Source organism: Sitophilus oryzae, unplaced genomic scaffold (assembly GCF_002938485.1).
Source record: "Sitophilus oryzae breed Bouriz unplaced genomic scaffold, Soryzae_2.0 scaffold_172_pilon_pilon, whole genome shotgun sequence".
NCBI lineage: Eukaryota > Metazoa > Arthropoda > Insecta > Coleoptera > Curculionidae > Sitophilus > Sitophilus oryzae.
In genome coordinates, this window is record NW_022146424.1 from 1475141 (window position 1) to 1501758 (window position 26618).

The window sequence follows — 26618 nt, forward strand, 5'->3', positions numbered from 1 at the left end:
GGATCAATTAATTATTAACAACTGAATTTTAACCATAGAAAAAAAGATATTTAACTAATCTAAATCAAAGTTTACAGAATAAATGTAAACTTTGTCTAAACGCGCTTTCACTGCACAAACTTATGAAACGTGGAATCATCAACTTACGAGGGTAATGTTAAAAGTTTGAGATTCCAAAATGATATAAAACATTTTTTTTTAATTAATTTTTATTTTCTACATAATCTGCTTGGCTATCAAAAATAGTTGTTTACAGTTGAAACTGATGACTTGCCTTGTTTGCCAAGTACACGACTCTGACGATCACTCGTGTACTTGGCAAACATCTCCGGCAATAGTGCGTCAGGCATCTGTATATAGCTCCTATGATAATAAACAACTACGAATAACAAATGATTGCCAAGTACACGAGTCCTGCTTGAGCGCCAAGCTTGCCATAACTATCTACAAAGTTAGTGAACTTGCCAAGTACACAAATATTGGTATACTTTGCCCAATCGCTTTGCCAAGTACACTAGTCGTCTGAGACCGGCTTTAGACCATATTACTCCGAGTTGCTCTGAGTGTATAACTATATTATGCATAAAATTGTACAATCAATCAATATTTATTTCCTTATCTATGTTTTTACATGCTCAAAAAGGAAAATAAAGTTTATTTTTATTACGGAGCTTAATATTAATCCTATTTTGGTTTCTGTTTATAGCTTCTCGTATATTTTTATGGATTGCGATTGCCAAATCTGTATTATAATTATATTTAGCGTAGAAAACGAATTTTATACTTTATCATACATGTATATTTATTTAATTACTCTGATTTTAGAAAATAAAACGTGACTTTTGAATATACAGTTATTTAAGGTAAGAACGCTTATCATCCAAGTACCTAATATCTTAGTGAGAACAACACGCTAACTTTGTGTATTATATTTTAAAAAATGGCATACAGAGTGTAAATAAAAATAAATGAAAAATATATACAGGGTGAGTGTTAAATATAAGTGCTAATATTTTTAGTGTTGGTATATTTCCACATCAGGAACGCGTTCATGAGGTTTTTTTCGCAAAAAAGATGTTGAAAAGTGTGCATTTTCTTTTAAATTTTCCTGTATATTTTAGAAAACTTTTTAGAACTGTCTACCATTCTCTGTGTCTGCCTTTCCTAACCTAACCAACTTACGTCACTAAAACGGATGCGAACACAGAAAAAATCCGGTGGGTCTCAGATTTTTTTAAAAATAAATCAATTTTTAAATTTTCAAACGTGAATAACTCGGTTATTTTGAACTTATTTGAAAAACGGTAAAGAGAAAATATGTTTGTTTTATCGAGATCTACCAGCCCTGAAAATATTTGCACTTATTTAAGACCCTGTATAAATGAAAAAATGAAAAATAAACCTTATATTTATGATCTAGGAAAAAAATAAATAAATGAAATTTTCTTAACGTTTCTGCTATATTTTCTTCGCAGACATTATGTGAAAATCTGTACAAATAAAAAAGTTATACGATTGCTGAAAATTGCTATGCACCAAAAGTAAATGGACGCGTTTTTTAACCTTCTTGGACAAAGAAACAAACCTGTCGATTTTTTCTCAATTAAACATCTTGTTAAAGATCCGAACTGCAAAATAAAAATACGAAAATTTCAATATAACTAAAGCAGTTTTTGAGTTACATTTAAAATACATACACATTTTGTCTGTAAAAAACGAGACAAAGCAGTTTATGAGAAACAAAAAATGTGTTTTTGTTTCTCATAAATTTATTTTTTCTCATAATATATATATTTTCAGCCTTTTTAAAAAAGATAATAAATATATGAAATGCCCTGAAATGAAAACTATACATTACAATTACATACTTTAGTTTTGCACTTGTACAAAATTTCGTAGTTGTTTCTTATTATAGGAGCTATACAGATGCCTGACGCACTATTGCCGGAAATGTTTGCCAAGTACACGAGTCGTCAGAATCGTGTACTTGGCAAACAAGTCAAGTCATCAGTTTCAACTGTAAACAACTATTTTGATAGCCAAGCAGATTATGTAGAAAAATAAAAATTAATTTAAAAAAATGTTTTATATCATTTTGGAATCTCAAACTTTTAACATTACCCTCGTAAGTTGATGATACCATGTTTCACAAGTTTGTGCAGTGAAAGTTCGTTTACAAAGTTTACATTTATTCGAGACCAAGCAGTTTATGAGAAACAAAAACTGTTTTTTTGTTTCTCATAAACTGCTTGGTCTGCGACAAATAAAAAATACCGTATGATCAAAAAAAAAACGGAGTCTAGTTGGCTTGGAAATGGCATCGATGGCATTCCCCATATAATTTTACATATAAAATGACAGCGATCTTCATTTCATAGCCATCGCTAACGCTGTCTTTTTTTCGATCATATTGTATTTCTTGGCACATCAAACGGTAAAATCTAGTAGGCGATTATAATTTAATGGGCAAAAATATAGTGTACCTATTGAGACACTTCTGTATATCCAATAACGTCAAAACGAAAAATTCCGTTTTAAAAACATTTCGAAAAAAACATTATGATTTATTCTTTGTAATGTAATAAATTTATTTCCTTTATTTAAAACTATGAATGATTGTGACATTTTCTAAATTATTAGAACTAATTGGCATTTAAAATTTATAAACAAACCAAATTAAGACGCATTTTTCTCCTGGTGACGCTCTCAACAAAGTGCGAACTTTTCTGTAAACGATTAAAACAAACTTGTACTGAATAATCACAAAATTTATTTAAAGACGTTCAACAGATTTCTTTACAGCTGGTAAAATCATACAAACAATAAAATGCTGAGAGGACCAATAAAATCTAAATATATAAATATTGTTTTTATATACATGTGTGCCTGTGGTTTTGATCGTAAACTTTTTAAAATAAAGTAAAAAATTAACATGTTTTATGAGAATATTTCACAAAAAAATATTAATGCTTGCAAAAAAAATGATTACATTACAACTGCCCACTGTCTTTTATACAACCTTTCTTTATTTTACTCCTATATCACAAATAATAGATTAAATTTACTTTATAAAATTTATATTTTGGCGTCTTGAGACCAACTTGACAGGAACTCAAAATTCGCTAGCTTCAACAGTTCCACTTTTGTTTTGGTCTTTGAAAATTTCTGGCCTTCTCAATATGAGAAATCAATCAGTTTATTTTACTAAATCAACGTATTCAAAACATATTTTTTCTGTCGTTCTATAAATAAAAATTCACCTAATACACAAAATAATATAAATATAAAAAATATGTTTTGAACTATTATCCCGGGAAGTAGTTTTTTACAAGTGTTATTATGTATAAATCGAGAAAAAAGAATAAAACTAAAAAATTAAATGCCGTCATTTCTTCTTTAGCCTGTTTGCTATCCATTCCAACCCTTGATATAAACTACAATAATAAATTACCATTAAAAAAGAATTAAATTCACTGAATATACTGACCCTTCGCCTGTAAGTGCACAACACGACTGTATATGCCACTGTTGTTGTTTGATAGACGTTAAGTCAAGCTCTTTTGATATTTCGGAGGCAGTCATTGAACCTTTTACATCTTGTTTGTTTGCGTATACTAAAACACCAGCTTTAGACAGCTCTTCGTGCGCCAACATTTTGTATAACTCTTCTCGTATCACTGAGAGTCTCTCCCTGTCTGTGGAATCTACTACAACTATCACAAACTGAAAGAAATACAATCATTGTGATATAGGAAGAATCCATGATTACTCAATAATGTGAAAAATTATAATAAGAAGAGGAAGTTAATAACTTATCAGTTTAATAAAAAGATAAAATAGATAAGTATGAAAATAATATAATATAAATTGGACTTTTAGGACAAAAAAAGGAAAAATATCTTGTTAATACTATCATGACTTATTTATAGAATTGTATAAGAAGAGAAATAAAAAGATTTTACCTCTGTATTAGTGTAATAAGTACTCCAGGCAGCCCTTAATGATTGCTGGCCACCTAAATCCCACATAATAAAATGTATATTCCTCCATACGACTTCCTCTACATTAGATCCTATAGTAGGACTTGTATGAACAACTTCATTCATTAAAAACTGATACAATATTGTTGTCTTTCCTGCATTGTCTAGTCCGACAATAACAATTTTATGCTCTAAAAACAATGACAAGAAGAATTGTAATTTAGAACGTTCATAATAGAAAAACGACTTTCTCACCTTCATTGCCAAATAGGCTCCACAATTTGGCAAATAACAAACCCATTTAAAAATAGATTGTTAAAAAGAAAGTCTAATAATCTTATTAAAAAACAAGTCCTTTAATAACAACACACCAATCACTCACTAAACTAGTCTAATCACGTTATGGTTTTCTTTGTTCATTATTCAAAGCCTTACGACATAGAGTTTTTCCCTACCTATTTATTAACGAACACTGATATTTAGAGCACAAGAAAGTTTATCGTTTTTGCACGGCGATTATCACGCTTCCGCATTTTAACATACAAAAAGCGTTCTTGTGAAAGCTGTCAGTCAAAATCATATGGAAGGGCGAATTGTATACGGAAATAAACGGAACGGCGTTGATTATTGTGGTGCCATCTATGAGAAATTAGCCACACCATTCTCAGTTTTTCATATAGATTTCTCTAATGTGCGGTAAAATAATTTTTTAGGCTATCTTTTTGACAGTTATTTCAAATTATTTGTGAATCAGAGATTACATTCATATAATTACATTTAAAATATTTCTTTCTTTAGAGGTATGTATTCCTAAGTTATTTTTAAGAAAGAAAAGACATAAAATACTTAACAGATGTATATTTATATAAAATAATATAGAGCCAGAGTCATTGTCTCAGATAGAGCAGTTAATACTCAAAAAAATACAAATAGAATTAGTAAAAATTGATTCCTCGATAAAAAGAGCGTGTAAAAATCAGTACGATAATGTAAAAATGAGATCTTAAAAAGATATAAAAGAAGCAGTTACTGTTACTGTATATATCAGCAGTCCCTACGTAATTCTAGGCATTTTTAATAACTTAATAAATACTATTAATTTAATTTCTTTTAATCCCCTGCTAGATTTAAGGGTGCATCTTCCGGAGTTTCACTGACAGTGTTTTCCGGCATGCTCAAATCAGTCGGAGCCTCGCTCACGGTATCTGAGGCAACACTAGCGTTAGTTTTGGGGTAGCTCAAATCCAGCATATTACTCGACAGATCCATTTTCGGTATTTTCGATGGTTTCTCTTCACTCTCTGTGCTCGGGGTTGGCGAAGGCCTGCTTAAGTTCAACGAATAATCACTTGCACTCGTTGTCATGCTTGTATTTGAGCTCGTTTTCGTTATACTTATGTTAGGTACGTAAAAATCAGCATGTTTCGTGGCTTTAGTGAGATTCGCCAGATATTCCGAAGAAAAATCCTTTGCAGATGTTTTGGGAATGTTCAGTTCTGGAGAGAGGAAGTGCATTTTGTCTTTGAAATGTAGAAAGTCCATAGAGTAGTCTGGGGGTTTGGTGGTTTTGATATCCGTAGGTATTTTGAGGGGTGTTGAAGAATGAACTTTAGAGTGATCATGAGACTTGGAAGACTTGCTATGTCCAGAACTATTGCCCGTAGGTGAGAATGGTTTTAGTAATTCTTGCATTTTAAACAAATTACTTTGTAGGAACATGTTATTAGCTGCCAAAGTACTGTGAGCCATCGGATCTGGCAAACCCAACAAACTACTAGGACTGGAATACTTTCCAGCGTTAAACAACAAACTGGAAATATCCGTAGGCAACATTCCTAGGCCTGAATTTAACCCCAAAGACGAATTTAAAGAAGGAAGCATATGACTGGATTTGGTTACTGAAGGTACCGAAATAAGGGGCTCCTTCTCGTCCGAAGAACATTTCAAGCTTTCTCTGATAAACCTCCAGATGTCTGTCTCGCTTTCATCTCTGGGAAACTTCGAGATCATCGTGCTCTTTAACTTATCAATGTACAGGGTGTTGCCGATAAATTTATCAGTGAAATTCACAAAATCGGATTCTTTTTCGTAGTAATTGATGCACCTGGTTATTTCGTCTCTGATGTATGGTGAGAGTACGCTGTCTTGAATGACGCTGTAAGACATGAGCATGGGACGGCCATATTCGTTGGGTTTCATTTCGGGTGGGGGAATCACCCAGTAGGCCATGATCGACGATTCCAAACTGACATTTTCGTAATTGTATGGAGCTAAAACATAAATTAATAAATACTGTTTACATATTTTTTTATCTGGAACATTAACACCAAAATATGAACTTTTTCTACAAAGGAATCACTCCTAAAATGATTATCTAACTTATAAAACATCCTGTATAATAAGAACTCTTATAAAAGTAACCCAAAATACTTACATATAATAATACCAACACAGGGAGTATAGCTGTTATCATGGGCGCCTCTCATTTTGATTTGGTAGTCTAGCTGGGCATCTATATCTCTCAAAGTTGGTGCTGCAGCGGCAAATGGATGAGAGTGGTACCATCCAACTAGAGTCAGTTTTTCTCTTTCTATAGTTTTAGCTATGTCAGCTTCAACTTGTGGTGCATTAGTTCGATCTGCTTTGGTGTTTCTGCACGGGTAGGCGTGTGTTATTTGAAGATCTATACAAAGAAACTTGATAGTTTTTACAAACATGGTTTCATAAATTTCAATTTAGCCTCAGATTATTTTTCACTTTACTTACTGTGAGAATTGACCTCCCAATGACCTGCCAGGTATCCACAGACCTCTGACTTTGTTAGATGACAGTGAAAATCCATTAACAGGGCAGCATTGGTGTGCAGAGATATCAGAAATGGCTGGATCTTTCCCAAATTCGAAAACGGAACACATTCTATCATAGTGTTGGCATCACTGAAAAAGATTGTGAAAAACTGCCACAATACTCAATACTGAACACTAAAACTTACTGAGTTAATGTTCTGTTAGCTATGGTGTTATGTTTAACAACAAATCTCTGAAACATTGTTGTATGACTGCTTGTAGCAGTCGATGTAGGAACTGAAGTAGATGATTTCAGCAGCTGTTCCAAATTTAGGCTGTTGGCTACTTGAGCTAAAACAAAGAACAGTAAAACATGTATCTAACAAGCTATCTTAGTTATAGAAACCTTCTTTTTCTAGCTGTTTCTCCTCCTCTTTTTTCTTTTTATACCATACGTTCTTATAGGCGTCTAATTTTTTTCCTTTATATTTGACAGAAGCCCAACCACATCCAGATTTCTTGTCTGGATTAATAAACCTTTTACAAGCTATAGCCCAAGCGCTCGGCGACGCGAAAACTATATCAGTCTCTTGACTGCGTATCTTGCCGTCCTCCAGAAGATCACCAACAAATTTTTGACCCTAGAATACATAATTTTTGTGTAACAAATTAAAAAATTTGTCAGGTTGCTGAAATCATTAAAAAGTTGCGGCAACCACAAGCCGGCGGCACGACTCGCGCGGATCGTAATGCTTGCGGCCAAATGTCGATAAAGATCAAACGAATATCGAGCAACCAGTCTTCTTTTTTGGTTTAGTTTTATGGTAGAGTTAAATGTTGGCCGTTTTTTTTGAGAAATGGAAGGGCAAAAAAAGAGCCAAACCAGTATAGAACCAGAGTGGAATAAAAAAAGCCATAATATGAAAAATGTAAACCATAAAGAGGACAGTTTATGGAATCCTAAAAATTAATATTACAAAAATAGAAATAAGGGACATGAGTGATTGAGATCAGAAATTAAAGGTAAAGCAAGAGATCATCATTCTAGTACATGGCAAAGAATACTGACAACAGAAAGTCGCTCATCGCTGCACACGGCAGTGTGGTGGTCCATGAACACAGCTAATTCTGCCCATCGAGGCGAGTCGCGCGAGTTGGCCGCCGGGTTTGCACAACTTAGTGTGGTCCCGGCATAAAATGGATAAGAAAATTAAGTGAGATCTTACTAAATACTCTATGGTCATAGCACCGGATCCCGGTTTTAAGATACCGGCAGACAAGAGCATCTGTAAAGTGACTGTCCTATTGCTGGGATCCTTCCCAACAACTTGTCTAACTTCGACAGGTGGTTTTCCATTTTCCGCAGGTGTTTCAGGTGGATGTTCAATCTCTGGTTCCTGAAAAATATTCATACAGATATTCTAAACTTAAATTGTGTAGCCCTTCAACCAAATTAAGCATTATATAAATATATACAGCATATTTTAAGCGATATGACTTATATTTATTGATGCGGAAATTAGTTTAGGAATTGGTTTGCTTAAATTATCCCGTATACCGGGTAGTTTTCAAAAGTACCCCCTAAAACGCTTTTATTTTTTCAGACAAAAAAAAGCGAGACTTGATACGGTAGTATATGACATAAATCAGAATTGATTGACGGTATTCAATTATTTTCGGTCACTTCCTGTTTTACTGGAAATGACTACAACCATTGATTTTTAAATGGTACACTCAGAATTTTTTGTTCATAACTACAGTTAAAAATTAGTGTTCATAACCACAATTTAATTTCAAGTATATGGACTATATGGTACTAAATTATTCGTAAAAAATGCTTATTCCAAATATGCTAATGAGCCACCCTCCTTCTATTTGAAAAATGATTGAAAAAATTGATCAAATATATTTTTCCAAGGCTCCTTGATTAAAAATTAGTGGTGTTAATACAGCCACGGAACTCTAGATTGAAATATAAAATGCTATTTTTTATTATCTGGATTATTTTATCATCTGAAAAATTAAAAAGTTATAGAGCTACTTTTGAAAAACACTTGGTATAATATAAAATGTGCAGGATGTGCTACATATTTATATTGCCCCTGTTGAAATGCATTGTTCAAAATACTTACCTTCTTATATCAACTTAAATCAGAGCTTACATTTGACTTTGTGTATTTCAGTTATCTACATTAAAAATCTACAACCTACATCTAAAGCTGTGCTTATTAAATTATCAAAAAGATTTAAAGGCAAAAACATGCATTAAAAAATTAGTTAAAGACTAAAATCTAAAAGAAGCTCTTATACTCTAGCATCATTCTATGCAGGAAAGGTCTGGAAGAATTAAATTGGTTATCGAAACGATTAGTGATATACAATTAATATATAAAGAATGCAGCATTCATATATATGTCGAGAAAATTGCTATTAAGTATATAAGACTAAAGAATAATATATAAAAAATGTAATGCATGAATTCTCTAGGATGTATATGATACTGCATGTGGTTGTTTAACATCAATTATATATCTAAAAGAAGCCCAAAAACCAAAAAGAACAAAACTGAAACCTCATCGAATTCTTCTTGGTCCACCTCTGTGTCCTCCTCGCGAAAACTATTATGCTCATCGTCATCTAAGTGATTCGGAGTAGAGGTTGCATTAGTATTATGCCCTAATAATGCGGCTGCAAGCTGAGACTGCATCTTAAGAAAAATATTCTCGTTAAATTTTCAGTTCTCCAATTTTCAACAATTTGTATAAAATTTATGGAATTTTTCTTTGCTTGATTAGAGAAATAATGGTGGTTTAGAAGCAAAAAGTAAATGATGAAAACTGAAAAACCTAATACACCCAAATGAAATGAAGGTAAAAAAGGCGACAGGGTGTTTAAAATAGTACCACAACCTTCCCAAAAGCCAAAAAGCTGATAAATAAAAATCTTCTATCTGAAAGCTGATAATTTAAAAGGTAATAATGATTAAATATTACACACCTGTTATTATTAATGGATACTGCACAATTCTTAACAGAATTTTAACTAACGTCGAAGTTTTTTTTCAATTTATTGATCTACCCTTATTGCAGATTCACATATTCCATTTCTATTGAGATGTTTTTACATACGAATATTTAATTGCAATTTTGTCTTTTTCTAAGGAAACTTGAGACAAGAATTTTAAACTATATTCATTCTAAACTTTTATTTTATTTGTTAAAGTTGAAAAACTAGAAGCAGCTAGAAGTTAAAAAAAATAAACACCGACGGCCTTGAAGCATAGACAACAAATAATGTCAAATGGTTGTCATTGTCATAAAAAAAAACTTTTGTAGCTAACTTCGCTTGATTTTTATTGATCTCTGCAACTTGCCGCATAGCCCTGGCAGCTCAGGCCGTATCTTTGCAATCCACGATTCCAATCTGTGGTATAAATATATGTCTATTTTTAAATTTTGAATCCAAATTTTTCAGTTAGGAATACTCGGAAAAATTTTGATTTTTTTTTATAAAAATATAATTATAGATCACATAAATATTTCTGAAATTTGTACTAGAAATTCGAATAAAAATTTAGGCAATTGGTGACATTATCAAAGAATTTACAAAATGTGCGAGCAAAAAGCACGAGATAAAACTTTGCCGGAAACTTTCGTTCCGTGTTTCCACGACGAGAAAGAAGTAAGAAAAATGACTTACAATCCGTTAGGAAATACAGGTTTAAAAGTTAGTAAGATATCCTTAGGCACTAGCGGTTTTTCGAATTTTTATGGGTAATATCGTTGTTTTAAAGCCTCTATTGCTTTGTCTCATCACAATAATTTTATTAAAGCGAACACGACGTCGAAGAATGTAAGAAAGTAGTCTACGAAGCTGTGAGAAGAGGCATTAATCTCATAGACACCGCTCCTTGGTATGGACATGGAGATTCGGAAAAGATTTTAGGCACTGTAAGCAAAATCATTAATATATAGCAAGTTTTGAGTAATTTTACAAAAGTGCTGTCTTTATAGTGTCTAGAAGGAATTCCTAGGAAAGCATACTATTTATCCACCAAATGTTGTCGCTATGAAAAAGATCTTGCCCTTATGTTTGATTTTTCTGCTGAGAGAACCCGGAAAAGTATTGATGAATCTTTAACAAGATTAAAACTAAGTTATGTGGATATTTTACAGGTTTATAATCAGTGCAAGTTGTTAATTAAGTTTGTTATTTATTATCTCTTTTTCTAGGTACACGATATTGAATTTGCTCCGACTTTAGATATGGTATTGAAGGAAACTCTTCCTACAGTTGCAGAAATCTGTAAATCAGGAAAAGCAAGACATGTAGGGATTACCGGTTATCCTCTGAGCACTCTCAAAGAGTGTATTGAAAAAAGCACTGTACATATAGAAACAGTTTTGACTTACTGTAGATCTATGATGACTGACAATACTCTCGATGAGTATATAGATTTTTTCCGGGTAATGTCCATTTAGTATACCTATAAATCTACTTAAAGGAAGAAGGGTAATTTTTCTTTAGTCTAAAAATGTTGGTGTTGTTAATGGAGCTATACATGGAATGGCATTGCTGACTAATGTTGGCGCACCTTCCTGGCATCCAGCAAGTGATGAATTGAAAGCAGTATGTAGAGAAGCGTCTGAATTTTGCCAGGTTTGATATGATTTATTAGTACAAATAATGCGTTCTTCAAGAAGAAAATGAAAATTTTCATTCAAAGAAAGAAAATGTAGAGCTCGGTAAGCTGGCTCTTTATTATAGCATGCAACATGGAGCGGGAGATACTATTTTGGTTGGAACTAAGTCAAAGATGAAGCTGATAAGTTATAATTTAGATGTTCTCCATAATGGACTGTCAACCAAGGAGCAAGAAGTATATGAACAAGTTTTAAAGTATGCTTCCATCGAATAACACTAATTTTTAAGTACCTAAATGATAATTTTTTAAATTTTATTGTAGGATTTTAAAAAAATTGCCTCCAAATAGTAATTGGGAGGATGTTGAGGTGGAGAGATATAGGAGTAAATCGCTTAATTTGTTTGATAATCAATAATTCTATGAATATTTTCATTAGCTAAAAGTGTTTTTATTAGAAATTTTTAATTATCTATTGGCTATAGTTTTTCTTTGGTAGAGTAATTTCGGGTAAGATGGAATACCTTTTTTATTTTTCTTTCAATAATATTAATTTTTTTAATCTCAAATTTTGGAAATAAATAGCTAGTATAGGCTTTTTTTCTTACGAAGAAAACTTTAAAGTTTTCTTCCTTTTTTTCCTTTGGAAGAAAACTTTAAAGTTTTCTTCCAAATTGATAATTTTTCAGATGAAATCCCTCATATTCTACGCACAATATTTTATTTTCTATAAGATATAGTGTTTTAGTGTAGTTTTTGCACACGTGCAGAAAATCCAAAGAAATACCGTATGATCGAATAAAAACGGCGTCAACGATGGCTATGAAATGAAGATCGCTGTCATTCTATATGTAAAATTATATAGGAAATGTCATCGATCGTCATTTCCAAGCCAACTGGACGCCGTTTTTTTTCGATCATACGGTAGTATACAGGCTGGATCAAAGGGAAACTTTTAAATCCAGTCCCTTTTTTTTATCAAGGGTCGATATACGATATGACATACTCTATTTATGGTATGATACCTGTTATTATACCTTCGAGTTTCGATGTTAAAAAATAAAAAAATCATATTTAAAGTTTTTCTACAACCACTTGTTTTTTTTATTAAATTAGTTTTTTTAGTTTTATTGTATACTATATCGTACAAGGACAACTGTATTTTAAATATTATATTTAATTTAACGTTTTTTAAACAGGGTCCATTAGACTATATTTCTACTAGGTACAATTATTTTTAAAGAAAATTAAGAGTAAAAGTAACTTAAACATTCATAAAAATAGAAGTATTTACTGTTGTAGACGACTTTTTTTTACGATGGCTCTAATATGTTTACTTTTAAAGTCGATAAGAGCCATCAGTAGAAGTCCATATCACTAGAAAAAAGAAACAGAATATCTCCCTTCTTGTCGGTCGCGCGTAAACAATGCTTTTTGTTCGGCCTATTTGTTCTGCTTGTTCGTGCGCGCTCGGTTCGTTCGGGCTAAAATGCTCAAGCCTGGACGCACCTTTAGGAACAATACTGTTTTGCGAAACGTGCGTCCATGGTTAAAAGTAGTGTGTTTTGGTGTATTCTGGTGATTGAGTGTTTTATTTTGCTGTTGTAAAACCAAAAGTACCCTACGATATTCTCTCCATGTTTTTCGTAAAAAATTACACGACGCGTCCCATCAATAAAAAATCGACAAATTTGCAAGTAGCCAATAAAAGGAGTGGGCGGAGCGATTTGCGGTGACGTACTCATCAAGTCGACGTATAAAATATATTGCTGTTTATTTAAATGTTTTTTGTCCGCATTCCTTTCATAAACACAGATCCAGCAGACGAACTGTAGGTATTTTTCATTTCAACTAATAGAGAAAGAGGCATTTTAGAATAGCTATATTCTCTTCCTGAAACAAAATTAAAAAGAAAAAAAGACTAGTCTTCAATTTATTATTGATAATTAAGTTATGATAATTTATATATAAAACACTGACATTTTTATTCGATAAATAATTGTTGTAAAATTACTCTGAACATTTTAGGTTATAACAATGTATAAATAAGGATTTGAGATATTATTTTACGAGCAATACATTTAAAAATTATATTCATCACAGAAAAAAAAATATTTTTTTGACAATATTACCATTTATCTTCACAAACGTATATCGTATATACACAATAAGGTAAGATTGAAGTAAATTTATATAGAACTATTTTGATATTTCATTTTAATTTTACAGTAAAATCGGAATAATTAATAATTACTAGGCTTGTCTTTGTTTTTAGAAGTATTGATTTCTTGGTTGCCTAATGTTAAAACACGTTATCTTGGCATCGTTATCTTTGTTTTGAACAAATATGGAAAGTTGAAGAGCCCTTTTGTTAAAATTTATCATTGCATTGCACTTAAAAACCTAAGATAAAGTTTTATTTTTTTGTTGCTGTACGTTCTTCGAATCATTCTTAATTCTTTTCAAATTTTTAAATTGAAAATAAAATGTCCTCTCAAGCATTACCTGAAACTTTCGTGCCAGGATTTCACGACGAAAATGAAGTCAGAAAAATGACTTACATACCCTTAGGAAACACTGGATTAAATGTTAGCAAGATAGCTTTGGGCACTGCAGGATTTTGTTATTTTTATGGGTAATTTTTGTTTTAAAAATAGCACTATACACGTTTCTTATTGACTATACGTATATTTAAGCGACTATGATATAGAGGAATGTAAAAAAACTGTGCACGAAGCCATAAAGAAGGGCATCAATATCATAGATACGGCTCCATGGTATGGGCATGGCGAATCTGAAAAGATTTTGGGTTTGGTGAGTACATATTCGGTCGAAAAAAAACGGCGCCGCAGTAGCCCTTTTCAATTTCATTTCAAAGGTTACTCTGACGCGATTTTTTAACTTTTTTTTTACTTGATGTTCAGTGTTTGGAAGGAATTCCCAGGAAAGCATACTATTTAAACACAAAATGCTGTAGATATGCCAAAGATCCTGCCCTTATGTTTGACTTTTCTGCTGAGAGAACCCGGAGAAGTATCGATGAATCGCTGAAAAGGCTGAAACAAGATTATGTAGATGTTTTACAGGTAGAGTTTATAATAGATTTTTATTATACGGAGTGCCTCATAAATAAGTGAAAGTATTTTAACTGGGAGTATATTTAGACCACAGAAACTAACAAGCCTATAAGGTTTTTTGGATCCGAAAATTAAACAAAAATTGACCTACTGCTTCCGAAATTACAGAAGCTTCTTTATAGAAATTTTTCTGCAATTTTTAGATACATGATATCGAGTTTTCTGAAAATCTCGACCTTGTATTGAAGGAAACACTTCCTACAGTTCAAGAAATCTGCAGAACAGGAAAAGCAAGATATATAGGTATTACTGGTTATCCGTTGAGCGTTCTTAAGGAATGCGTTGAAAGGAGTCATGTACCTATAGATACAGTTCTAACATATTGTAGGTCTACAATGATCGATAACTCTCTGGATGATTATTTGAACTTTTTTCAGGTATTATATATCATATCAACATAATATTTACTTATTAATTAAATAATCTCAAAACAATAATAAAATTACACTTTTAAATAATAGTTAAGAGTGTGACAGTCGATTCTGAAACTTTCTACCACATGTTGAACCCGTTTCATTTTATTATTTTATGAGATAGATGTGTGAAATAATACTTCAGTCTTTTTTATTTCACTGCCTTATTATATTTGGCGCCCAACGTGGGGCGCCAAATATAATGGTCGATTTAAAGAACATACAGGCGGTTTTCAAAATATAAACAATTTTGTATAATATTATTAACTTAAAAATTATATTTAATGCTATTTTGAATCTATTTGAATAGTCCAAAAATCTTGGAATTATTAACGCAGCCGTACAGTCCATGGGTTTGTTAACCAATAACGGTCCAGAACCGTGGCATCCCGCTGATAATACGACAAAAGAAGTTTGTAGAGACGCTGCTGAATATTGCAAGGTATTTTTATTATTTTTTCATGAAATCATGAGTTTATAATCTGTCCAACGTAAGAGAGTTAAGAAAGATTTCGACAGACATCTTTGTTGAACAAACTTATTAGGCTTATTGCACAGATTCTTATATTAATTCTATTAATTCTCTCAATAATACTTGTATTTATTTTTCAAGAAAGAAAATGTAGAGCTTGGCAAGTTGGCTTTCCATTATAGCTTGAAACACGGAGCGGGCGATAGCATTTTGGTTGGAATCAAAACAAGAACACTGTTAAATTACAATTTAGACGTTCTGTATAATGGACTAAATCCAAAGGAACAGGAAGTCTACGCAGAAGTTTTGAAGTATGAATAATGTTTTATATAATATAGGTATAACATTATAGTTTTATTATTACAGAATTTTAAAGAAATTATCACCAAACCGTCACTGGGAAAATGTAGAATTAGAAGTTTAAGAACAAGAAAATCGCCTAAATTTCCTTATTAAATATCTATTACATCTATGTCTATATTATAAAGTTTTATTTTTATATTGTTATAACATTCTTTTTATCCTAATTATATGTATATTTTGGGTTTATAATCTTTGTGTGTTATATCATTTGTTAGGGTTTTTGCTGGGTCTGCTTTATGCTCTTTAAAACCTTCTTTTTCCATTCGTTTTTTGATATTCCTATCATGACGTCTTCTTATTTCCAAAATATCTTTCATTTCTTCTTTGTCTTCATCCTAAGACAACAACCAAAATAAAGTATATATCTAATCGGGATATTTAAAAAAAATTGTGCTTGAATAACACTAAGTTTGTTAAAGCACAACTACCGTCACGTTTGTATACTTACAGATTGATTTAGTCGCAATACTAGTGCTCTTTTACCATCGGACATGGGTTGAGAATAAACCATCAGCTGTTTCAGTCTTTCTGGTGGGCTAACTCCCCTTTCAACCACCAAGACAATTCTAGCCCATTGCCTCTGCCATTCGTTTCTTGTTTCGGCGATCTTCTGATAGGTGTTGCCCATCATAGCTATCAACATGTTGATCAGAAGGATAGCTACTATAGCCATAAATACCACAAACAGTACCTACGAGATAATTAGATACACTTACTTAAACAATATATACAAGATTATTATTTAACGATCAGTTATTTTAAAACTGTCAATAATCGGTATAAAAATAATAGAGTTGCCGCGCCCTGTATCAATCTCATAAAAATAACAGGTATAAAAATAAAAGTGCCCGTTATTTTTATCAAATAACCGGTATAAAAATAACAGTGCTCTGACAACCATCTCTCGTGATGTGAAGTCGGGATAGCTGCTTCACAAAATTCTATCAAACTCACGTAATATTTGTTATTTCCAAAGAAGAACAACATATGTGCCGAAATCAACTGCCCGTGATGAGATATCTATATCGCCATACAACGAGTTTTAGCAAGATCGTAGCGGTTGTTATGACCTGTTATTTTAAGCAGTTATACACATATCCAACTGTTATTTAAGAATAACAGTTCCGCCGACCTCTGATACTGTTAGAATACTACTCTTACTTTAGAAATTATTTGTTTTAATTACTTTTGCCTCATATTCATGTTCTGTTCTGGCAAACGCGTTATAATAATCCCCAAAATTCGTCAACGACATGAGAAACATAGCCATGATGGATTCCGTAGGCGTTGACATAGGGTTGGTGGCGGAATCGTCAACTTCTTCGGGTGTCAACGGATTGTCAAACGATAAAAATATAATGTAATAAGCTGAAAAGAAAGTTTTATAGTTCTCTTTTGTTAATTTTATTATTGTTTTATCTACATTGCGAGAATCCCATAACAAACACGAGGTATATCGAAGCAAAACGCAGAAGATCACCCATGACCATCCTGTATATCATGACAACGAACGGTCCTACTGTTTTGAAGCCTCTGTAACAATTTAAACAAACTATAATTATGAGTAAAAACGAGTACTATGACATCGTTCTTATTCAAGTTTAGTACCTTTCTAACGAAATTCCGCTTACCTACAGAAGAACAAAAAGTATGGCGCAGTTGTTAACATAACTGTTATGGCAACTGTGTCTTCAATTTCATCCAAACATACCAGTCTCAGCCATGGTATCACAGCAAAAACTAGAATGCAGGAAAAAAGGAACATTACCCTGGATGGAGAGGTCCTCTGAAAGATATAAAAAAATATATTTATTTTGCAATATCCATATATTATCTATGTTTTGCTTTTCAAAATCACTATAATAATTTTTTACTTTTTTACCAGATTTTCGAAGAACATTCTCAGACCGAGAAATTTTGCTTCTCTAATGGCTGCTGCTAGGTAGAGAAACGCTCCCAAAGTTATCCCAATTTCAGCAGCAAACCTGATTTGGGATATTGGATGATCCAAGTTCATCAGACGACATTCTTCTTGAAGATTGTCCCACCATTCTTCCACATCATAATCATCGCTATCATCTAAAAAGAACTAGATGTAAAACTAGAACTAGTTTCGCTAACCATGTTATCTTCATCAGCAGATAACTAAAACTGCGAAGATCTTCAAGTTGAGCGTTTATATAGGTGTCCAGTTGGTATTACTGACCAAGTATTGTAAGACTAGCCAAGCCAATCAAAACGAACCGAGTGTAATAATTAATTACCGAGACTAGAGCAATAGGAACGAAAAACTGGAAGGAATTAGACCATTATCTCTGTTCATACTATCTTTACATTTATTTATTTTGACGCTCTCATATGGCATCTAATTGCTGTTTAGAAAAGTGTTTTGGTGTACTGTGGTAAATTATAGTGTTTTATTTTGTATTTGATCATATACCTTTTTTCTCAATTTTTTTCGTTATTATTTGATGAGTTACATTCTCAATTACTGTACTATTGATTATTGAAGACACATTTGCCATTGCTTTTGTGACATTGGTATTTGTTCCATTTTTTGCAGGTTCGGCATGATGCGAAGGCCCAGGTCGTAGTGTAAATGCTAATAATTAATTATTTTGAATATATACAGTAATAAAATAATTATTTTCATCATTACCTATGAGGGAAATAATGAAATAAAACGCAAAAGTAAAAAATTGTCTGTAAAATTTGAACTTGACAAAGGTGTTCCATTTTGCGTTTAGTAAGTCTATCAATACTCCATCCATGAGCTCCAAATGCTCATCTTTATCCTAAGAGAATAATATTTGTAACGTAAAATAGGGTGTGTCCATATACAGGGTGTACCGAATTTTGTAGACCGTTAAACTTTTCGGGACACCCTGTATAGTTAAAAATAAAGAATATTACCCCAAAAACAACCAAATTTAACGCTGAAGTCTTACTGATCTGTCCTGTCTTAACATCAATTGTATCGATTTGTGATAAAGGATATGCAGCGCATGTAATGCTGCCTAAAAAATAGTTTATGTAAAATTTTAAAAGATTAAACGAAAAAATAGTTTTTCCTAACCAATTTGCCAGTAGATCTCCCTTTCTAAGTTCAGTATATGAAAAAATATGTCGATTCTGGCTAATTTTGCTGATAAAGTCAGAGGAGTTAAATTCAGGATATTTCTGATAGATAAACTGGACCCTACTTCGTAGGCCATATCAAAAGCTTCCTAAAATAGAAAGTAAAGAGAAAAAAAGAAGGTATAGTCTGTTCACTGAGAGAATATATGATTTTAACAAACTAAAATCAAAAAGGCGCCTGAAAAATAACACCGCTTCTGAATCTGTCATATAAGTATTCATTCTCTCACTTGACAGACTATAGGTGTTCTTCTCACTTCAAGATAAAGTCAGTCCAATGAGTCGGGGAAGTTTTCGACAGACGACATCCAATAAAAATGACAGAAAACAAAATATAGTCTGGTGTATCCCCTCTTTGGACAGACTTTAAGTGCTTTTAATATTCATACCAGTTTGGAGTAAATGACTAATAAATGCAAAACTGTATTTCCGTTGGTATCCTGTGCATTAGGATCAGCTCCCTTGGCTAGGATTAGTCTGAAACATTCCTCCTGTCCCAAACATGCGGCAAAAGAAAGAGGATATTCACCCCAATATACATATCTATTAAAATATAGAATTATTTACTATTAGAATTGATATTTAATGATGTTTACCCATCATAGTTTGTCTCAGGACAGACATTGACCCACTCATGATCCAGAGAATCTGTCCTTGATGATTTCTGATCTTCTGGACACATAAAATTCCCGAAACATCTTTCTTGAAAGTTTACATCAGCTGCCAACAAAAATTTTACCATAGATGGGTCCTCATTTACTATAGCTATATGTAGAACGTTTTCACCTAAAAAAATAAACATTTATGACTTATCTCTGAAAGCATAGTCTGTCTAGCGAAAGAAGACGTATAGATGACGTATATGACAATGACAGTTGTCTGACTGATCTAATCGATGGGAAGAGGGGTAAAAGATTAGGATTGGTTAGATAAATAATTCTTTTACCGTAGTACTCATCAGAAATATAAATATCGTTGATCAGCTTGGGATAGAATCTCAGCAAACGTTTGGCTATGTCAGCGTGTAAAGATGTGGCATTGAGTAGGCACAGATGTAAGATAGTTTCGCCTACTGCACCACGGTCTCTCAACTTCCAACAGACGTGTCTGTAGAGTGATGGATCTAAAAATGTCACGTTCTAGACCGATATATACAGGGTGTCCCAGAAATAAGTGCAAGTATTTTAAGGGGTGATAGATCTCGATAAAAGAAACATATTTTCTCTTTATTGTTTTTCAAATAAGTCTAAAATAACGGAGTTATTTTACTTTGAAAATTTTCAAAAAAGTATTTTTTGCTAAAATTTTGAGAACCACTGGATGTTTTGTGGATTTTCTTTCTGGTAAATTTAATCTAATACCTATGTTGCCATATTATGAAGGAATTATGTTTTTAACTAAAAACTAAAAAAATTTTCAAAAAATTTCGAATTTTCAAATTTTTGTTTTTCGCGAAAAAAAGCTCATAGGCGTGTTTCTGAGGTTGAACTATACTACCATTAAAATACTTGCATTTATTTTCTGGGACACCCTGTATATACAGTGGGGGCCAAAAGTATGGAAACTTTTTACTTTTTAAAATATCACAGAAAATATTGCTATGCTTAAACTCTCAGGAATATAAATGAACAGCTTATTAGAAAATAAAAGTATTCCAAAAATTACACAGCGAAAAAAATCTGTTTCATCAGTTTTTGTAGGAGAACAATAGATTTCTTGTGGCCAAAAGTATGGAAACCATAAATAAATACATTAAAATTATTTAGTTTAAGCTGATAAAAGGTACGATTTGCATCAGATAAATATAAACATCTTGCCCAAGTCTAAATATTTCTCTACGGATTTAAAAAATAAAATAGTTGAATTATACAAGAGCGGTTATAAACAAATTCAAATAAGTAAAAATTTAAACATTTTAAAAGGCACCGTTTCGAAAATAATTCGTAAATTTAATAAAACAGGGAACGTTTCAACAGCTTTTAAGTCAGGAAGACCAAGAAAGTTGTGCAACAGGACAATGAAAGTAATGAAGAGAATATCAATGGGAGATCCAAAAAAAACATCCACAGACATTTCTCGAGAAATGGGTGAAAGGGGAATATCGGTGCCTGCACGCACGGTGAGAAGAAGGTTGGATGACATGGGACTTTTTGGAAGAGTTGCGGTGAAGAAACCACTAATATCAAAGAAAAATAGGATGGCCCGCTTTAAATTTGCTCAAGATCATCTCACCTGGTCTTATCAGAAATGGAATACTGTACTGTTTAGCGACGAAAGCAAGTTTCAACTGTTTGGTAGTGACGGGAGACGTTATGTCCGAAGACCAAAAGGTACACGGTACAGCCAGAAGTACCAGATGCCCACAGTAAAACATGGGGGTGTTTTTCTCGCTCAGGTGTTGGTCCTCTTGTTAAAATTGATGGGATAATGGACCGTTTTTTGTACAAAGACATATTGGAGAATAATATGCTGCCTCATGCTGATGAAGAAATGCCATTCAGATGGTTGTTCCAGCAAGACAATGATCCCAAGCACAAATCTCGGTTTGTTCAAAATTGGTTAAATGAACATAATGTTCCACTAATGGATTGGCCCTCACAGTATCCGGATCTTAACCCATAGAAAATTTATGGGACCATTTGGATAGCAAAATTCGAAGCCATTCTATTTCAAATAAAAATGAATTATGGGAAGTGCTAAAAACTGAATGGGCGGCCATTTCCAGTAAAGATTGTACGAGATTGATCGATTCGATGCCACGAAGATGTAGAGAAGTAATTAATTTAAAGGGATATTCCACTAAATATTAGTAATTTTTATATTATCTTGAATTTTAATAAACATTCTTCTTAAGTTTCCATACTTTTGACCAAGAAAATATTTATAATTTTTTATATATTTTTTGATAGCTGTAATTTTTTATTTAAATGTATTAGGTTTTGTAGGAAATTATTTGTAGGTCACGATATAAGTCGTTTTATTTCATATTTTAATTTCTCAGCATAAATGACAAATTAAAAAAGTTTCCATACTTTTGGCCACCACTGTACATCAAAAAAATAATGTCAATGCCTAGAGGACGTGTATTAAGTTTTATAAATATAGCTATAATATCATCAAAGTTATTATGAAAAACTACCTTGGATCCACAAAAGTTAAGACGTTTAGGACATACACATTCATATGAGGTTTTGTTCTTAGAATAGGTCTAAGTATCACCCCCTTATGCATGTCATTACGAAACACTCTGTATTTTCAAAAAAAATGAGCATTTTAACTAATACAGCAATAATCGGCATATTTTCAAGGCAAGGCCGTAAGAGTCTCGAATGCTGAGTCACGATCTTGCTAAATCTTGGTCGGTCTTAATCTTTTTGGTCTTGTAGATATAATGGTAGTCAGGGGCGGATACAGAAATTTATTTTAGGGGGGACCCAAATAAAAAATAATGCAAAATATGCCTTTTAGGGCGCCACTTTTAACCCAAAAACCTAATATTTAACCCAATTCACAGATATTAGGAGACGAAGGCGCCACTGATGGTAGTCTTGGCCTTGCTTTTTGTGCCAGACCAAGACCGTAAGACTAGTCATATCTAGTATCGACCAGTAAATATGAATACGAAGTACCGTATGATCGAAAAAAACGGCGTCAAAGACGGCTGGGGAACACAATCAGTGATAACTCTGGCGAGGTCAAGTAAATGACGTCAGTCGTCTTTGACGCCGTTTTTTTTTCGATCGTATGGTATTTAAATGAACTTTATTACAAAAATATACTTTTTAGATATTCCTCTTCGCTGATGTCCGGTCCCTCATCATCAATTTCAAACTCGTCAGGGTTTTCCATGTTTTTTAATTGGGGCAACTACAAAAAAGCACTGAAATTATTGAACCTCATTAATTTTTCTGTCTAGATATACATTACAAGTTTGTGTCTGGCCCGTTCCTTGTTTCTGAGTAGAACTAGCTGTGATATTGGTAGATATCGCCCGGCTCCTTTGTTGTATAAGAATTGTTCTACCTAAATTGACAATATATTTAATCACCCTGTACATGGTGGCGCCTCTCATACGCCGCGGAAGCTCCAAGAAGAACGGCAGTTTATATTGACATGAAATTTTGCCAACATATGTAGGTTAAAAATATATAGAATTATACAGGGTCTCTCCAAAAAAAGTTACACATAAAAGTTTGTTTTTTTCTAATGGAACACCCTATATATTAATTGATTTTTGGATTCTAGGAAAAAAAACTTTCAAAAAAAAGAAAGAATTTTAATCCTAGAAAATAATTCTAAAAAAATAGGACAAAATTGATATGGAACATTAGTCACTTTTAAAAGCAAGTTACTCCTTAAAAATGGAACATATCCTGTATATTATTCCGGTGTTCATTGGGGAATTTATATGTCTTCAAAATATTATTAAGGTTGCCTACCCCTCAGACAAAGATTTTCCTAGATATTTTAATTTTTATGATTTTGCGTCAGTAGATCTTTGTTATTTGAAAAAATCTAGGTGGATGTGTGATATATCTTTTGATAATTTAACAAAAAATTGTAGTTGAGTAAACTACTCAACGGTAATAAAAACATACACGTTTAAAACATATTTTAATTATTGCAGAATTAAAACTTAGCTAGATGAAATCAAATGCTCAAAATGCCTCTTTTCCTGTTAACTGCATAAATATTTTAACTGCCTGTTATTGTCTTTTCAAAAGGATCTTTTCATTTTAAAAGGCATATGTGGAGTTCTACCTCGAAAAGCAGCAATAATAATTTCTCTCATGTTGTCGACAATAGTTGGTCGAATCGTAATAGAGGTCATAATAGAATCATATCAATTCTCTCTGATGTAGGATAAGTTTGCATTTTCGGCAAATTTTTGAGATTTTTTTTGTTTTAACTGACACAAAATGTTAACTACTTGTTAAAGTTGGATTAATTTGGATTAATTAGACAGCTATGTTGAAGTAACGCCTTTGAGGGGTAGGCAACCTTAATAGTATTTTCAAGACACATGAATTCTCCATTGAATATCGGAATAACATACTGGGTGTTCCATTTAAAATAAAAGAGTACAACATACTTTTGAAGGTGACCGATGTTCAATATTAATTTTGTCTCACCCTGTATAACTTTTTGGATCAAGTTTTAATTTGATTAAAGTACAATAGTTAATTTAACTACATATTAGGTTATACCGGGTAAAAATTCCAATTTAGGTAGCTTTTATTGTAATTTAAAAATTGTTCTTTATTTCAAGAAAATGTTAAATATGTCAAAAACCTTACATTTTAGTCATATACTTCTCTTACAAAAGTCACCTTTATTTTTCTCCCAGAATCCGAAAATCAATTAATATATAGGGTGTTCCATTACAAAAAACACAACTTTGATATGTAACTTTTCTGGGGGAAACCCTGTAGAACTCTATATTTTTACAAAGTGTTCTGAATTAACCTACATATGTGCTCACAAAATTTCATTTCAATACAAACTCTAGTCTCTTTGGAGCCTTCGCGGCGTATGAGAGGCGCCACCCTGTATATTAAGGTATTTCTTAATGTGATTCAGTGGCGAGACGTGTTTCAATTTATATCTTCATAATATGTCAACATAAGTAGTAAGTTAAATTTACCAGAAAGAAAACTCAGAAAAGATACAGTGGTTCCCAAAATTTACATCAAAAATAATTTTTTTCTTAAATTCTCAAAGTAAAAAAGAGAGAGAGTTATTTGAAAAACGGCAAAAAGAAAACATGTTTCTTTTATCAAGATCTACCAGCCCTGAAAATATTTGCACTTATTTAAGACTCACCCGTCCAAATGTGCAACTTAATTCTTGCTTAAGGTAGTATCAGACATAACTACTTTTGTTGCGCAGCACATTAAAAAACTGCGCAACTTGATCTGCTGCAAGTGTGAATACCTAGGCAACCTGCAACGTTGCGATCGCAGCCTGGTTGCGCAGGCTACTTTTTTGTTGCGCGCAGTTTAAGAAATAGCCGTGTGTGAACAGTTGCTGAGGAAGGTTGCAAGTTTAGCAAAAGATGACTAATCAGTTGAAACTTTTACTGCGGACAACGGTGCAGTATTCTGTTGGTATGCTCGAAATGTATGCACTTTTCTTCAGTTAACTCCAGGATTTATATTTAGTAAATAATTAACCGACAAATTGCGACGTCGTCGAAGTAAAAACAAGCGATTTGGAATAGAGAACAAGTAAAATGTTTAATAGAAGCGGTAGAAGCAAGGACGTGTTTATGGAACGTAAAAAGTCCATTGTATCACAACCAAACGAAAAGACTATTTAGACTTTTTGTTATTAGGCAGCTGCTGCCTAAAAACTGCGCGTTTTGGACTACTTTCTGCTGGTGTATGAACACTGTATGCAACAAAAGTAGCTGTGTCTGATACTACCTTTAAACTTACCTTTGTTTTGATGGCATGATCGATTTCGGCATACTGCTTGTTCTGAGTAGCTCTTTTCATCAATTCCACTAACAAACCACCTCCTTTTAAATCACAGAGTTTATAAATGGGCTGAACAGAAGCCCCTGCTTGTTTTTTAACACCACTGGTAACGTTGCTTTCTGTATTACCCATGCTTTCTTAAATTTTATCAAGATTACTGTATAATCTATTTATGTGAAGATTTTAAAACGCTTTGGAAGTATATCTATATCTTACTAGTTATTGATCAAACTTTAGTCATTATTTGATCAATACGTAAAATTTTAAATAGTATTAATCAGTAGAATTTCGTGAAGATTTCTGAAAGTATATACAGGGTCGCTGTTATGTATGGAAACGGTCGATTATTAGGTAAAATATATAGGAGGTACCGCAAAAAGTTATAGGGTTTATAAATATCTATTAGCGGCTAATAAATTTAAGTATACAGGGTCGGTCATAAAGTCGTGGCACATCAAAGTTTCATTTTTTTTAAATGGAACCCCCCGTATATTATTGCATATTTCGGTTCTTCCTGCAATTCTAAGTAAAAATCGAAATACACACAATGTACCTCAAACCAACCGTTTCCGAGTAATTGACTTTTGAAAATATCACTTAAACAATTTGATTTAATTAAAAAAATTTTGTTTAACATTTCAATTCTTCAAATTATGTACAGTGGTGGCCAAAAGTATGGAAACTTTTTTAATTTGTCATTTATGCTGAGAAATTAAAATATGAAATAAAACGACTTATATAATCGTGACCTACAAATAATTTCCTACAAAACCTAATACATTTAAATCAAAAATTACAGCTATCAAAAAATATATAAAAAATTATAAATATTTTCTTGGTCAAAAGTATGGAAACTTAAGAAGAATGTTTATTAAAATTCAAGATAATATAAAAATTACTAATATTTAGTGGAATATCCCTTTGAATTAATTACTTCTCTACATCTTCGTGGCATCGAATCGATCAATCTCGTACAATCTTTACTGGAAATGGCCGCCCATTCAGTTTTTAGCACTTCCCATAATTCATTTTTATTTGAAATAGAATGGCTTCGAATTTTCCTATCCAAATGGTCCCATAAATTTTCTATGGCGTTAAGATCCGGAGACTGTGAGGGCCAATCCATTAGTGGAACATTATGTTCATTTAACCAATTTTGAACAAACTGAGATTTGTGCTTGGGATCATTGTCTTGCTGGAACAACCAT

The 26618-nt window shown here is 32.5% G+C and overlaps 4 protein-coding genes across 7 annotated transcripts; 2 read left to right on the forward strand and 2 right to left on the reverse strand.

Moving 5' to 3' along the window:
* Positions 1–3023: 3023 nt before the first annotated feature.
* LOC115881547 lies at positions 3024–10057 on the reverse strand. Its single transcript, XM_030899086.1, has 12 exons — positions 9764–10057; positions 9339–9473; positions 7993–8163; positions 7173–7407; positions 6973–7117; positions 6747–6916; positions 6415–6663; positions 5094–6250; positions 4236–4281; positions 3963–4171; positions 3488–3723; positions 3024–3434 (listed from the first exon to the last, which is right to left on the reverse strand). Exons 2-12 carry the CDS (start codon positions 9471–9473, stop codon positions 3386–3388), a joined length of 2802 nt encoding a protein of 933 aa, XP_030754946.1. The 5' UTR covers positions 9764–10057; the 3' UTR covers positions 3024–3385.
* Positions 10058–10228: 171 nt separating this feature from the next.
* Positions 10229–12129, forward strand: LOC115881706 (L-galactose dehydrogenase-like). The gene is made up of 7 exons (XM_030899309.1): positions 10229–10539; positions 10599–10716; positions 10780–10941; positions 10999–11232; positions 11294–11425; positions 11493–11665; positions 11733–12129. Exons 1-7 carry the CDS (start codon positions 10376–10378, stop codon positions 11824–11826), a joined length of 1077 nt encoding a protein of 358 aa, XP_030755169.1. The 5' UTR covers positions 10229–10375; the 3' UTR covers positions 11827–12129.
* A 1117-nt stretch (positions 12130–13246) lies between these two features.
* Positions 13247–15978, forward strand: LOC115881528 (L-galactose dehydrogenase-like). Of its 3 annotated transcripts, none has more exons than XM_030899059.1 (8): positions 13247–13580; positions 13638–14043; positions 14105–14222; positions 14333–14494; positions 14689–14922; positions 15269–15400; positions 15572–15741; positions 15797–15978. In XM_030899059.1, exons 2-8 carry the CDS (start codon positions 13895–13897, stop codon positions 15852–15854), a joined length of 1023 nt encoding a protein of 340 aa, XP_030754919.1. In that variant the 5' UTR covers positions 13247–13580; positions 13638–13894; the 3' UTR covers positions 15855–15978. The 3 variants fall into 3 exon arrangements, with proteins under 3 accessions (XP_030754919.1, XP_030754918.1, XP_030754917.1); XM_030899058.1 differs by having other exon boundaries at positions 13684–14043; XM_030899057.1 differs by having other exon boundaries at positions 13247–14043.
* LOC115881527 (transient receptor potential cation channel subfamily V member 3) lies at positions 15924–25725 on the reverse strand. 2 transcript variants are annotated; one of them, XM_030899055.1, is made up of 16 exons: positions 25369–25725; positions 22859–22954; positions 22711–22798; positions 19878–20054; positions 19528–19717; positions 19321–19474; positions 18870–19020; positions 18707–18810; positions 18453–18588; positions 18234–18395; positions 17676–17872; positions 17425–17579; positions 17217–17326; positions 16980–17161; positions 16242–16484; positions 15924–16128 (listed from the first exon to the last, which is right to left on the reverse strand). In XM_030899055.1, the coding sequence occupies exons 1-16, from the start codon at positions 25540–25542 to the stop codon at positions 15958–15960; spliced, it is 2490 nt and encodes an 829-aa protein (XP_030754915.1). In that variant the 5' UTR covers positions 25543–25725; the 3' UTR covers positions 15924–15957. The 2 variants fall into 2 exon arrangements, with proteins under 2 accessions (XP_030754915.1, XP_030754916.1); XM_030899056.1 differs by lacking the exon at positions 19878–20054.
* Between the last annotated feature and the right edge of the window lie 893 nt (positions 25726–26618).

What these genes read in the sequence shown, in the direction of transcription:
- LOC115881527 (XM_030899055.1), bottom strand. Translation starts at nt 25,542, where the DNA reads ATGGGTAATACAGAAAGCAACGTTACCAGTGGTGTTAAAAAACAAGCA. An exon ending in TACTTTTTGTTCTTCTGTAG is followed by an intron (nt 17,327 to 17,424) that starts GTAAGCGGAATT and finishes AAATTGTTACAG; the next exon opens with AGGCTTCAAAACAGTAGGAC. An exon ending in AACATGAATATGAGGCAAAA is followed by an intron (nt 16,485 to 16,979) that starts GTAATTAAAACA and finishes ATTATCTCGTAG; the next exon opens with GTACTGTTTGTGGTATTTAT.
- LOC115881528 (XM_030899057.1), top strand. Translation starts at nt 13,895, where the DNA reads ATGTCCTCTCAAGCATTACCTGAAACTTTCGTGCCAGGATTTCACGAC. An exon ending in CTGAAAAGATTTTGGGTTTG is followed by an intron (nt 14,223 to 14,332) that starts GTGAGTACATAT and finishes CTTGATGTTCAG; the next exon opens with TGTTTGGAAGGAATTCCCAG. An exon ending in ATTATGTAGATGTTTTACAG is followed by an intron (nt 14,495 to 14,688) that starts GTAGAGTTTATA and finishes TGCAATTTTTAG; the next exon opens with ATACATGATATCGAGTTTTC.
- LOC115881547 (XM_030899086.1), bottom strand. Translation starts at nt 9,473, where the DNA reads ATGCAGTCTCAGCTTGCAGCCGCATTATTAGGGCATAATACTAATGCA. An exon ending in TTGGGAGGTCAATTCTCACA is followed by an intron (nt 6,664 to 6,746) that starts GTAAGTAAAGTG and finishes TTCTTTGTATAG; the next exon opens with ATCTTCAAATAACACACGCC. An exon ending in GAGCCTATTTGGCAATGAAG is followed by an intron (nt 4,172 to 4,235) that starts GTGAGAAAGTCG and finishes CATTGTTTTTAG; the next exon opens with AGCATAAAATTGTTATTGTC.
- LOC115881706 (XM_030899309.1), top strand. Translation starts at nt 10,376, where the DNA reads ATGTGCGAGCAAAAAGCACGAGATAAAACTTTGCCGGAAACTTTCGTT. An exon ending in CGGAAAAGATTTTAGGCACT is followed by an intron (nt 10,717 to 10,779) that starts GTAAGCAAAATC and finishes CTGTCTTTATAG; the next exon opens with TGTCTAGAAGGAATTCCTAG. An exon ending in AAGCGTCTGAATTTTGCCAG is followed by an intron (nt 11,426 to 11,492) that starts GTTTGATATGAT and finishes TTTCATTCAAAG; the next exon opens with AAAGAAAATGTAGAGCTCGG.